The 12,543-nt window shown below is 40.7% G+C and overlaps 1 protein-coding gene across 3 annotated transcripts in view; it reads left to right on the top strand.

Moving 5' to 3' along the window:
* The first annotated feature begins 5,233 nt into the window (after positions 1-5,233).
* Positions 5,234-12,543, top strand: part of UBE4A (ubiquitination factor E4A) — a 40,271-nt gene continuing 32,961 nt past the window's right edge. For 2 of the 3 annotated variants that reach the window (XM_025355764.1, XM_025355766.1), the window contains exons 1-2: positions 5,234-5,327; positions 11,256-11,417. In XM_025355764.1, coding sequence (XP_025211549.1) covers positions 11,297-11,417 — 121 coding nt within the window. In that variant the 5' untranslated portion in view covers positions 5,234-5,327; positions 11,256-11,296. Of the gene's footprint in view, positions 5,328-10,361; positions 10,493-11,255; positions 11,418-12,543 lie in introns of all 3 variants that reach the window. The other variant, XM_025355765.1, reaches the window with a different exon arrangement.

Consider the following 12,543-nt stretch of genomic DNA (forward strand, 5'->3'; position numbering starts at 1 on the left):
CTGGGCTCACTGCAACCTCTGCCTCCTGGGTTCAAGCGATTCTCCCGCCTCAGTCTCCCGGGCAGCTGGGATTACAGGCGCCACCACCACACCCGGCTAATTTTTGAATTTTTAGTGGAGCCAGGGTTTCGCTCTATTGGCCAGGCTGGTCTGGAATTCCTGACCTCAAGTGATCCGCCCGCCTCGGCCTCCCTAAGTGCTGGGATTACAGGTGTGAGCCACCACGCCCAATCTTAAAACTAGCTCCTTATATATCTCTCTGGAGGTATTCTAGGCATATATGAGCACATTCTCAAATACCTACTGTCCTCCCTTCCCCTATCTTTTAGACAAATGATATCAAATTATACATCTTGTGAGATTATTGCATACCATTATATGAAGAACTGCTTTTTAATACAGCCATATTGTACAAATAGACTATGATTTATTTAACCCATTATCTATCAATGGATATTTAAGTTGGTTCCAATCTTTTGCTCTTACAACAATTCTGCAATGACTAACCTTGTGAAATATCATTTTTAAAAATAATTGCGTTGAAGCATAATTTACATGCCATTAAATCCACCCGTCTTAAGTGATTTCACCTGTTCTCATAAAGTTTTAGTAAATTTAAGTAATTGTACAACCATTACCATAATCCGGCTTTAGGACATTTTCTTTTCTTTTTTTTTTTTTTTTTTTTTGAGATGGAGTCTTGCTCTGTGGCCCAGGCTGGAGTGCAGTGGTGCAATCTCAGCTCACTGCAACCTCCACCTCCCAGGTTCAAGCAATTCTCTTGCCTCAGCCTCCCCAGTAGCTGAGACTACAGGCACGTGCCACCATGCCCGGCTCATTTTTTTGTGTATTTAGTAGAGACAGGGTTTCACCATGTTGGCCAGGCTGGTCTCGAATTCCTGACCTCAAATGATCTGCCTCCCTCGGCCTCCCAAAGTGCTGGGATTACAGGCGTGAGCCACCGGGCCAGGCCTGTAACTGTATTTTAATACAGCTAGTCTATGGGTTTAATATGGTATTTTATTATGGTCTTAATTTGCATTTCCCTAGAGACTAACCATGCTGAGTATTCTTTCATGTGTTTATTAACCATTCATATATTTTTAGTGAAATGTCTATTCAAATCTTTTGCCCATTTTTAAGTTGGCTTATTTGTCTTCTTTTTTTGCATATATTTTTGATATAAGTCCTTTATCAGATATATGATTTGGAAATATTTTCTACCAATCTATGGTTTGTTTTTCTTAATGGTGTCTTTTGAAGAGCAAAAGGTTTGAATTTTGAAGTACATTTTATCGATTTTTTTCTTCTATATATTGTGCTTTTGGTATCATGTCTAATAAATCTTTACCAAACCCACAGTTACAAATATTTTCTCCTGTCTTCTTTTTATACTTTTTACAGTTTTACAGTTTTAGCTCTAACAATAAATGTCATTTTGAACACACATAAGTCTATTTGTAACCAATACAAATAAATTGAATTTTTGGACACTTGTATTTGCATTTTTAATTTTATTATCTATTGCCAAATTTCACTTTATAGCAGTTGTAAACACAACACACATACACACAAGTATATATATATGACACAAGTGTGTGTGTGTATATATATACACACACAGGTATGACAGGGTCTTGCTCTGTTGCTCAGGCTGGAGTGCAGTGGCATGACATTGGCTCACTGCAGCCTCGACTGCCCAGGCTCAAGCAATTCTCCTACTTCAGCCTCCTGAGTAGCTGAGATTTCAGGCGTGTGCCACTATATCCAGCTAATTGTTTAATTTTTTTTTTATATAGAGACAGGGTCTCACTATGTTGCTCAAGCCAATCTCAAACTCTTGGGGTCAAGTGATCCTCCCACCTCATCCTCCCAAAGTGCTGGGATTACAGGTGTGAGCTACTGTACCCAGCCAGGTTGTACCAATATATACTACCAATAACAATAAACAAAAGTGCCTGTTATTCCACACATGTTCCAACAGTGTATTATTAACCTTTTGAATCATGCCAACCTGAATGGCCTCTCACTATAATTTTAGTTTACATTTTTCTTATTAAAAATTGGAGGCTGGGTGTGGTGGCTCACACCTGTAATCCCAGCACTTTGGGAGGCCAAGGCGGGCGGATCACCTGAGGCCAGTAGTTCGAGACCAGCCTAGCCAACATGGCGAAACCCTGTCTCTACTAAAAATACAAAAAATAAGCTGGGTGTGGTGGTGGGTACCTGTAATCCCAGCTACTCAGGAGGCTGAGGCAGGAGAATTGTTTGAACCTGGGAGGTGGAGGCTGCAGTGAGCCAAGATTGCACCATTTGCACTCTAGCTTGGGCAACAAGAGTGAAACCCCATCTCAAAAAAAAAACTGGAGTAAACCATTTGTTTTTCCTTCTCATGATATGTAAGTTCACATCTTTGGTCTTTTTCTTACTGACTTACACTAACCCGTTACATATTTGGGAAACTAGGTCTTTTGTGATATTAGTTGCAAGTCCTTTTCCAACTTTATGTGTTTTTTAACTTTGCTTATGGTTAGTTTTTCATGCACACTTTATAAATATTTGCATGTAGTAGAATTCACTGGTCTCTTATGACCTCTAGGTTATGTTTCATATTTAGAAAGTCTTCCTCCATTTTAAAATTATCCTTTTTTAAAAGTTCCCCCATGAATTCCTCTAGTATTTTTATGGTTTTATTTTATGCATTTACATCTTTGACCCATCTTGAATTGATGTTAGCGTCAGATCTAATGTAGTAACCAACTTTAAATACAGATAGTTACCCAGTTATTCCAAAACTATTATTGAATGATTCATCTTGTGACCATTAATTTTAAATGCTGTTACAACCCAACTTACCAGATTATAAGCTCCAAGAAGGAAAAGACTTATATTTTTTCACTACGGTATCTTTAGGAACTGTAACAGTGGTAGGCACATTAAGATTGCCCAGGGCTTTTTGTGTGTGTGTGTGGTAAAACATATATAACCTAAAATTTACCATTTTAATCTTTCTTTTTTTTTTTTTTTTTTTTTTTTTTTGAGACAGAGTCTCACTCTGTCATCCAGGCACTCTAGTGCAGTGGCACAATCTCGGCTCACTGCAACCTCTGCCTCCCGAGTTCAAGTGATTCTCCTGCCTCAGCCTCCCAAGTAGCTGAGATTACAGGCGCACATCAACACACTCAGCTAATTTTTGTATTTTTAGTAGAGACAGGGTTTCACTATGTTGGCCAGGCTGGTCTCGAACTCCTGACTTCAAGTGATCTGCCCACCTCGGCTTCCTACAGTGCTGGAATTACAGGCATGAGCCACTGCACCCAACCCCATTTTAACTATTTTTAAATGTACCATTCAATGGTATTAAATATATCCACAATGCGTAGCCATCATCACTACCCATTTCAGAACTTTTTCATCATCCTAAACAGAAACTTGGTACCCATTAGAAAATAACTCACATTCCCCTCTCACTCCAATCCCTGGTGACCTCTATTATACTTTCTCTCTCAAGGAACGTGCCTATTCTGGGTACCACATATAAATTGAATCAAACAGTATTTAGTCCTTTCTGTCTGGCCCATTTCACTTAGCATAACGTTTTCAAGGTTCATCAGTGTTTCAGCATGTATCAGAACTTCATTCTTTTTCAAGGCTGAATAAGTCATCTGTAGCTATATACCATATTTTGTTTATGCATTCGTCTGTTGATGGACATTCTGGGTTGTTTCCACCTTTTGGTTATTATGAATAATGCTACTGTAAACATAGGTATACAAGTATCTAAGTTCCTGCTTTCAGTTATTTTGAACATCTATGTCAAAGCGGAATTGCTTGATCACATGGTTATACTATGTTTAACTTTTTGAGGAATCATCAAACTGTTTTTCCAAAAAGTCTGGACTATTTAACGTTGCCATGAGCAATGCATAGGGTTTCCATTTCTCCACATCTGCCAACAATTACTTTCCTTTTTTTATATATAATAGCCATCCTAGTAGGTATTACGTTTTATTCTCATTTCCCTAAAGACGAGCGATGTTGAGCACTCTTTCATATGCTTATCCACAATTTGTACAGTTGGCCTTCCATATATGTGGACTCCATCTATGGATTCAACCAACCATGAATTGGAAATATTCCAAAACAAATTTCATCTGTACTGAACATGTACAGACTTTTTGCCATTATTCCCTAAACAATACAACACTATTTAGATTTACATTGTATTAGGTATTATAAGTGATCTAGAGATGACTTAGTCATCTCTAGGATGACACAGGAGGATGTGCATAGTTTATATGCAAATACTGCATCATTTTGTATAAGGAACTTGAGTATCCATGGATTTTGGTACCCAGGGGGTCCTGAAACAAATCCCCCACAGATACCAAGTGGATAGTTATTCTCTTGGAATGTATCTTCTTTGAAGAAATGTCTATTCAAGTCCTTTGCCCTTTTTTGAACTGAACTGTTTGGGGTTTTTTTGTTCTTGTAGTTCTTTATATATTTTAGATATTAATCCTTTATCAGATATATGAGTTGCAACTATTTTCTCTCATTCTGTGAATTTTCACTTGCACAGTGCTTTTAACTCTTGAAAATTATTTCCTTTATTATTTATGTGTATCCTGATCTCTTGCCCTCGTGATCCGCCCGTCTCGGCCTCCCAAAGTGCTGGGATTACAGGCGTGAGCCACTGTGCCCGGCCATTTATGTGTATCTCAAAAACAACCTTGTAGGATGTATACCGTCTCCACTTCACAGAGAAGAAAACTGAAATCCAATCAAAGATAGCACACTCCAAAGACTGCTCCGAAGACAGCACAATAACAAACTTTTAGTTGTTATTGCTATTAGTGTCATCCCTTTGAATAATAGAGAGTAACAGAAGCTGCTTCAAAAAGGTATAGGACTGGTGGGAAAATAAGAGAGCAGACCCCCAACAGAGGTTGCGAGCAGAGCCAGGGATCACAGTTTTATCTGCCCTCGGTACGCTGATTTAAAAAACCCAGCCTCATATTCCACACTCCAAAGTGCACTGCCAGGTGGACCCACTCCCGCCCCCACAATCCGACCCCAGGCCACTTCCTGCCACTTCCGCCCCGCCTCCAGTCCGCAGCTATACAGCGAGCGCATGCGCTGTAGCCGGATTTGCGCGCCAGTCCCCCGGGTGAGCCTGCACACGGTGCTTCCGGCGCGGAATGAACTTCCACAAACCCCGGCGCTTGTTGATGACGTAACTTCCGGTTGATGTGCTGAGTCGGAAGTGGGAACCTTTCGGCGGCTGAGATTCTGTCGTGTCGTCGCTGCTGGCCCTTCAGGCTCTGGTAAGACAGGCAATAGCTTCAGGGGACGGGGTCATTGACTTTGCATTGTGATATTTTCTGCTAGTCCAATGCCACTTAATGCCTGTTCACTCTTATCTTCTCCAAATTCCTTCTCCTGTGCTTTCCTAACCAGGCACCTTCTCTTTCTTGAACTTCGACCCTGTCTGATTTGGAACCCCTTACAGTGCCCCAGCTTCTGATGTCTCTCTGTACATTTCTGTCCCCATCTTTGCCAAGCCCCTCCTGGACAGGCCGGAGCGCTATCATTGCATTATCTTTGACTTACTTTCTCTAGAACGTGCCCCAGGCGGGTGGATCTCCCTCCTTCCTGCGAATCCCTTATGGAACATGGAAGGATCAAATATGAAGAATAGATAACAAATAGGCAGATGCCAAGAAGATAAGATTAATCGCGAGTCGTAAGCAAACCAGTTGAATGTATACGTCAGGGTGTTGACATTTCTTAAGGCAGGTGATGAGTTCACCTCAGAAAACTCTTGGGTCACTCTGCTTCATGTTTCCTTGGGTTTGGAAGACACTTCTAAAATTGAGTGACCATGGCTCATGACCTTATATTTGATGAGCCTTCCCTTTAGGTTCAGTTGTATGCCCTGAGAGCAAGCATGTGTTTAGTCTCGCTGTCATTTACTGTTTTGGCGTCACGTGGAAGCCCACCTGCGATAAAATGGGATCCAAGAAGGACTGCTGTCTGCTTTTTGACTTGACATCCTTCTAGGTTGCAGATAGATGTGTTGATGGAATTTTGTTGCCACATTCGTCTGGCCTGATAGTGTTAGGTGAAACATGCAACAACGAAAATTGTTTTTTAATTTATATTTTAAATTGATATTTTAATTTCTATTTTAAAATGATATATGTATTATTTACCAGGGCACAGACCTTATGGGAGGATATGATTTGATAGAGCTTGATTTTGACAATCCCAGTTTTACAAAGTGTTCCAGATATTTCTGTTTAAAAACAATACCGGCCGGGCGCGGTGGCTCATGCCTGTAATCCCAGCACTTTGGGAGGCCAAGGCGGGCGGATCACGAGGTCAGGAGATCGAGACCATCCTGGCTAACACGGTGAAACCCCGTGTCTACTAAAAATACAAAACATTAGCCGGGCGTGGTGGCGGGCGCCTGTAGTCCCAGCTACTCGGGAGGCTGAGGCAGGAGAATGGCGTGAACCCGGGAGGCGGAGCTTGCAGTGAGCCGAGATTGTGCCACTGCACTCCAGCCTGGGCGACAGAGCAAGACTCCATCTCAAAAAAAAAAAAAAAAAAAAAACAAGTCTGATGTTAACACAGTTGTGTGTTCATGAGAGCTGACAATGGTCTTAAAGGATTAGTGGTACTATTCATAAACAAAGCTTGAATAATTCGGAGGAGGTGACAGAATTTTGTAGGACAGCTATTATAGATATAGATCTTTGCAGCAGGTATATCAGAGTGAAACTTGTTTTCAAGGAGGACATATTTTAAAAGAATCAAATCCAAAAGCTTCTAAGGATTGGTAGTTGTACCATCCCAAAGTGTCTGACAACAGGATAGTGTTGTATCTCTGTATGGTGTTGAAAATAGGAAAAAATATGCATACATATATATGTGTGTATATATGCACACACACACGTGTATATATATACACACACATATACACATATATATGTGTGTGTATATATATATATATATTTTTTTTTTGTGTGGGTGAGGACAGAGTCTGACTGTGTCGCCCAGGCTCTGCCCTGGAGTGCAGTGGCATGATCTCAGCTCATGGCAACCTCCATCTCCCAGTTTAAAGTGATTCTCCTGCCTCAGCCTCCCAAGTAACTGGGATTACAGCCTGGCTAAGGCATGGTGGTGTGCGCCTGTAATCACTTTTAGTAGGGTTTCACCACATTGGCCAGGCTGGTCTCAAACTTCTGACTTCAAGTAATCTGTCCACCTTGGCCTCCCAAAGTGCTGGAATTACAGGCATGACATATTGCACCCGGCCCTGAAAATAGGAGATTATAAATCCCGAGTGACATTATTGAATATTAAACAAAATATTTAGGTTTCATTTTATCAGACCTTTAGAGTGGGTGATTATCTAGGTACTCTTATTTACTTTGGTAAGTGCATTGAACAAATCTAAAGTTTGTACACAGATTTGACGTACCTGTGAAAAAGATGAGCTTAGTGAAAGGTAGGTGAGAACCTTTTTGTTTTTCACAGATAGTAGAGATGACAACAGAGACTTATTTCCATCCACCATTCTACACATGCCAAGATACCAAAGAACCAGCGTCTAGCCTGGTAGCTTGACCTTCCACTGCAACCTAAGACAAGTAGTAAAGCCCTTACCTTGAAGTAGGATCATGGTCACGGTGATGCTGTTGATTACAAGGAGTTCAGAAAGAACTACGTGTAAGATTGAAGCCATTCAATAACTACTTATTTAGGATTGTGTGATTGTGATGTATAATGCTAGACACAGAAGAGAGAATAATCAGATATGAACATGTAATCAGAAGAGCTTACAGCCTAGCAATGCAGAAAGTTTAAACTCCTAGTAAAAGTAGAGGTAAAATGTAGAAAGCTAGCTTCTTTATACAGTGCAACAGTATAGTATGGAGAAAGAAGGAAGTAATGCAATTTATGGTGATAAATTCTTCTTGTTTATCTTGGTAGTCTTTTTTTTTTTTTTTTTTTTTTTTTTGAGACAGTTTCCCTCTGTTGCCTAGGCTGGAGTGCAGTGGCATGATCTTGGCTCACTGCGACCTCTGCCTCCCAGGTTCAAGCCATTCTCCTGCCTCAGCCTCCTGAGTAGCTGGGATTACAGGTGCACGCCACCACACCTGGCTACATTTTTTTGTGTTTTTAGTAGAGATGGGGTTTCACCATGTTGGTCAGGCTGGTCTCGAACTCCTAACCTCATGATCTGCCCGCCTTGGCCTCCCAAAGTGCTGGGATTATAGGCATGAGCCACTGTGCCCGGCCTTCTTGATAGTCTTAAGAGCTTCTCTGTCATATGTGCTGTATTCCTGGCTTTCAGCTTTCTTTCTGCTTATGTGTTGCAGGTGATGCATGTCCTTTGTAATAATCTGGCCACTTTTCAGTTGTGTTTTAAAAAACATCAAACTGGTTTAGGCACTTAGGTAAATTTTATTGGTTTTTATAACTGAAAAGTCCAGACTTCTCTTTCCATCTCTCAATTCTATTTTCTAGTGTATGTTGCCTTAGTTTTAGGCTAGGCCTTTTCTAAATGGTGTAAAGATGGCAACTCTAACTTACCGGCCTAGCAACTCAAGCAGGAAAAAACTCACTTTTCTGTAGGTTCAACTGAAGTCGTGAAGCTGGTATTCATTGACTCTGTTAGGCCTCCATAGTGTCTTTTGCCCACTCCTGGATCAATTGCTTTGGCCGGAAAATGCTGTATTCTTTTTAGCCCAGCCAGACTTGTATGTTCATTCCTGGGGCTAGTGGGTGAAGTCAACCCCTTCTGAACTGGTCAACCTCTTCTGGATTGAGTGGAGTGGATACCCAAAGGAAAAAATGAATGTGATGTTTTAGAGAGAAAAATAACAAAAGCTCAGTATACTTTTTAAAAATACCTCTGGAATTTGAGGTATTTTAGGATGGAAGTAGAAGGGTGGTCAGCTAACAATAAGACAATTCTTGGTGGTTTTACATTTACTAGAGGAAATAATTAAACCTATGCAGTAATTACATGGGGAAAAGCCCCCTCATTAATTTCAATACTAAATATGGTATCTTTCCCTTTTTACATTATTAAGCTTGACTAAAATATACATAGCAGGCTGGGCACGGTGGCTCACGCCTGTAATCCCAGCACTTTGGGAGGCCGAGATGGGTGGATCACGAGGTCAGGAGATCAAGACCATCCTGGCTAACATGGTGAAACCCTGTCTCTACTAAAAAATACAAAAAATTAGCCAGGCGAGGTGGCGGGCGCCTGTAGTCCCAGCTGCTCGGGAGGCTGAGGCAGGAGAATGGCGTAAACCCGGGAGGCGGAGCTTGCAGCGAGCTGAGGTCCGGCCACTGCACTCCAGCCTGGGCGACAGAGCGAGACTCCGTCTCAAATAAATAAATAAATAAAATATACATAGCAAAAAATAAAATACAGAAGGCTAAGTGCAGTGACTCATGCCTATAATCCCAGCACTTTGGGAGGCCAAGGTGGGAGGATCACTTGAGGTCAGGAGTTCAAGACCAGCCTGGCCAACATGGTGATACGCCATCTCTACTAAAAATCCAAATAACGGTTAAATTCCTTGAAGTAAAGCTTTGAGCTGCACTGAGAGGAGACTAGACTGCCTAAGTCATTACAGCTAATTAGCCGTTAGCTCTTGTGTAGAAAAAATGGCAGAGGAGCATGAAGCAGGTGCTGAAGATGCCTCAGAATTGTCAAGAAATGTTATAAATCATCTCTTTTTCTGGTAAATAAGGGTAACTTTTTTGACCACATTAGTTTTGGGGGTTTTTTTTGGTTTTTTGTTTTTTTTTTTGAGACGAAGCCTCGCTCTGTCACCCAGGTTGAAGTGCAGTGGTGTGATCTCGGCTCTCTGCAATCTCTGCCTCCTGAGTTCAAGCAATTCTCCTGCCTCAGCCTCCCACCTCCCAAGTAGCTGGGATTACAGGCACCTGCCAGCCACCACACCCGGCTAATTTTCGTGTTTTAGTAGAGATGGGGTTTCACCATGTTGGCCAGGCTGGTCTTGAACTCCTGACCTCAGGTGATCCACCTGCCTCAGCCTCCCAAGGTACTGGGATTGCAGGCATGAGCCACTGCACCTGGCCCACATTAACTTTTGTTAATATGATCCTGTGAGGAGTCTTGCCTCAATAAACTAAAGGTAGATCAAATGTTCTTTTTTTCTTCCTTTATACCCCTACCCCCGCTATTTCTAAGGTCTCTGTCCTTGTAGCAGTTCAAGATCCTTGTGAGCAGAACATTCATACCCTTTGTCTCTTCCCACCCTTTTCAGAGTTGTATTTAATATTTCTATGTCATGGCTTTAAAATTTCAGAAAGGGGAGAAAGCCTTTCAGGGAGCGCTGCTTATTCTTTTGTGCCACTGAGTTCCCTTGGTCTCGAATGAGGAAATGTAATCAGAAGAGTGTGAATGCAGGCTCAGTCAGCTCTACTAAACACCTTTGAGGTATATATATTTCATATTACACAGTAGACCTGACTGTTGAAATTTGTGTTTCTTCAGTATTATTTTAAGAAATCAGGTAAACAGTGAAGGTTAGATATAGCATGAAGCAAAGACCATTTAATTTTTAATGGAAGAAATATCAGTATTTTTAAGCCTAGAAATAAATAGATTGCTTAATCTATGTTAAAAACCCACAACATACAGCTAAACTGCTTCCAGACCTGATTGCCAGAGTCCAAATCTAAGACATGGCTTTTACTTAATTTATATGTAGCTGAGGAATTTTCAGCCCCAGCCCCAAGTCGTAGAAGTGCCTTGTCCTCACCCCAGTGAATGAGAACTAGACTGCCAGCTTAATAATTCTTTGGAAACCCATAATTCTTGTCTTATTATTTTTCAGTGCCACATTGTTATTACAATTAATAGGTGAGTTCTCTCTTTGACTTCAATAATTCTTTCCACTAACCTATTTTCTTAAAGGTATAGCAAATGAAAGCATATCAACAGATAAATGCATTCCAGCTGAACATGTTTTAGACTTTTTAGTTTTAGCTATCCCCAAATCAAGCCAGCGAGTCCAGCTGGTAGGTTTGTAACCATTTTGCCAAAAACATCTTGAGTTTGGGGACAGGAATTGGAAAATCTTAACCCAAAGTCTTTTTAAATGTGTTGTATTTGAGAAATGGGAAAAGAAACAACCACGGGTATATTACAGCTATTGTGTTATCTGCCCTCTTGTGTCTCATACCTGTCCTTTGAACAGCCCCTCCCCCTAGGTCTGGATGGAGGATACCTTAAAGTGAAATGACAGACCAGGAGAATAACAACAACATCTCAAGTAACCCCTTTGCTGCTCTTTTTGGCTCCCTGGCTGATGCCAAACAGTTTGCGGCAATCCAAAAAGAGCAGCTGAAGCAACAATCTGGTAAGTAGAGGAGCCAATAGCAGGAGATAAGGTGACCTAGAATGGGGTCTTCCCAAATTACGTTTCTTTGAGTCCTTAATTGCAATTGGAATTTAAGTTTGGGACAAAAGTTTGTTTTTGTTTGTTTGTTTAGAGCAGAAATTGGGGTTTTTTGTTTGTTCGTTTTTGTTGTTGGTTTTGTTTTGAGTCCCTCCCCTCCCCTGTCCTCTCCACTGTGCAAAAAGAGACCAGATAACAGGTGGTTCCATAGTAACAGATGCCAGTTGTGATCCCAAAGCTGTTAGGCTGTTTTCTTTAAAAGAAAAAAAAAATCACCTAGTAAAAGCTATTTAAATAAATGTTTTTAACATAGGACACTGAGGTGGTAAGTGTAGGTGTAGAAAGCAAGTCATGTGCAGCTATAGAAAGTAGATGTAAAAGGAAGAACTATAAAAGCTTTTTTGACCTGTAGGCAAATGAGACTTGTTCTTAAGCTCAGCACTTCAAAGGCCCTCCCAAGCAAAGTGCTTCTTCTATTCCAGTGAGTGGCATCGTTTGTAGCTTAGTCCTGTTAGGACAGACTTTTAAAAAAAATCTGATCCTTAGCCTTACTGTGAAAAAAATCAGAATAACATCTCACTAATCAGAAAAAATGGTTTTCTTTCTGGGACCAAATTTAAAATCAAGTCCAGCTTCCTCCTATAAGGAGCATATACACTAGAAGAATTAGGATTTTTCTCAAATATGTTAGTCTTCTGGAGATATTCACAATCTTTCAAACCAGAAATTGCTCCCCTTCTCTCTCTGAAAAGAATAATAGTGTTTTTCTTTTGAGAGAAGGAGAAGTGTTTGCATTTTCCCTTTGTTTATTTTTTTAAAAAAACATTCAGGTGCATAGCTGACTTTTGGCCTTTCAGAAAGGGCTGAAGAAAAAAGAGGTAAAAGCAAGACAGATGAGTGATTGATGCAAGGGAAAAACAAAGTCAATGTTGATTTTTTTTTAACATGATATTTTCAGTCTCTGAAATCTCTCCCAGAATTCTATGATACAGGCCCAGAATGGGAAACTGGTTTAGAAGACTGTAGGGGAGAAAGCAGAGTGAAAAATAGGAAAAATAAGGAATGAGAAAGTATGATTTATGAGTAT

This window comes from Theropithecus gelada, chromosome 14 (assembly GCF_003255815.1).
Source record: "Theropithecus gelada isolate Dixy chromosome 14, Tgel_1.0, whole genome shotgun sequence".
NCBI lineage: Eukaryota > Metazoa > Chordata > Mammalia > Primates > Cercopithecidae > Theropithecus > Theropithecus gelada.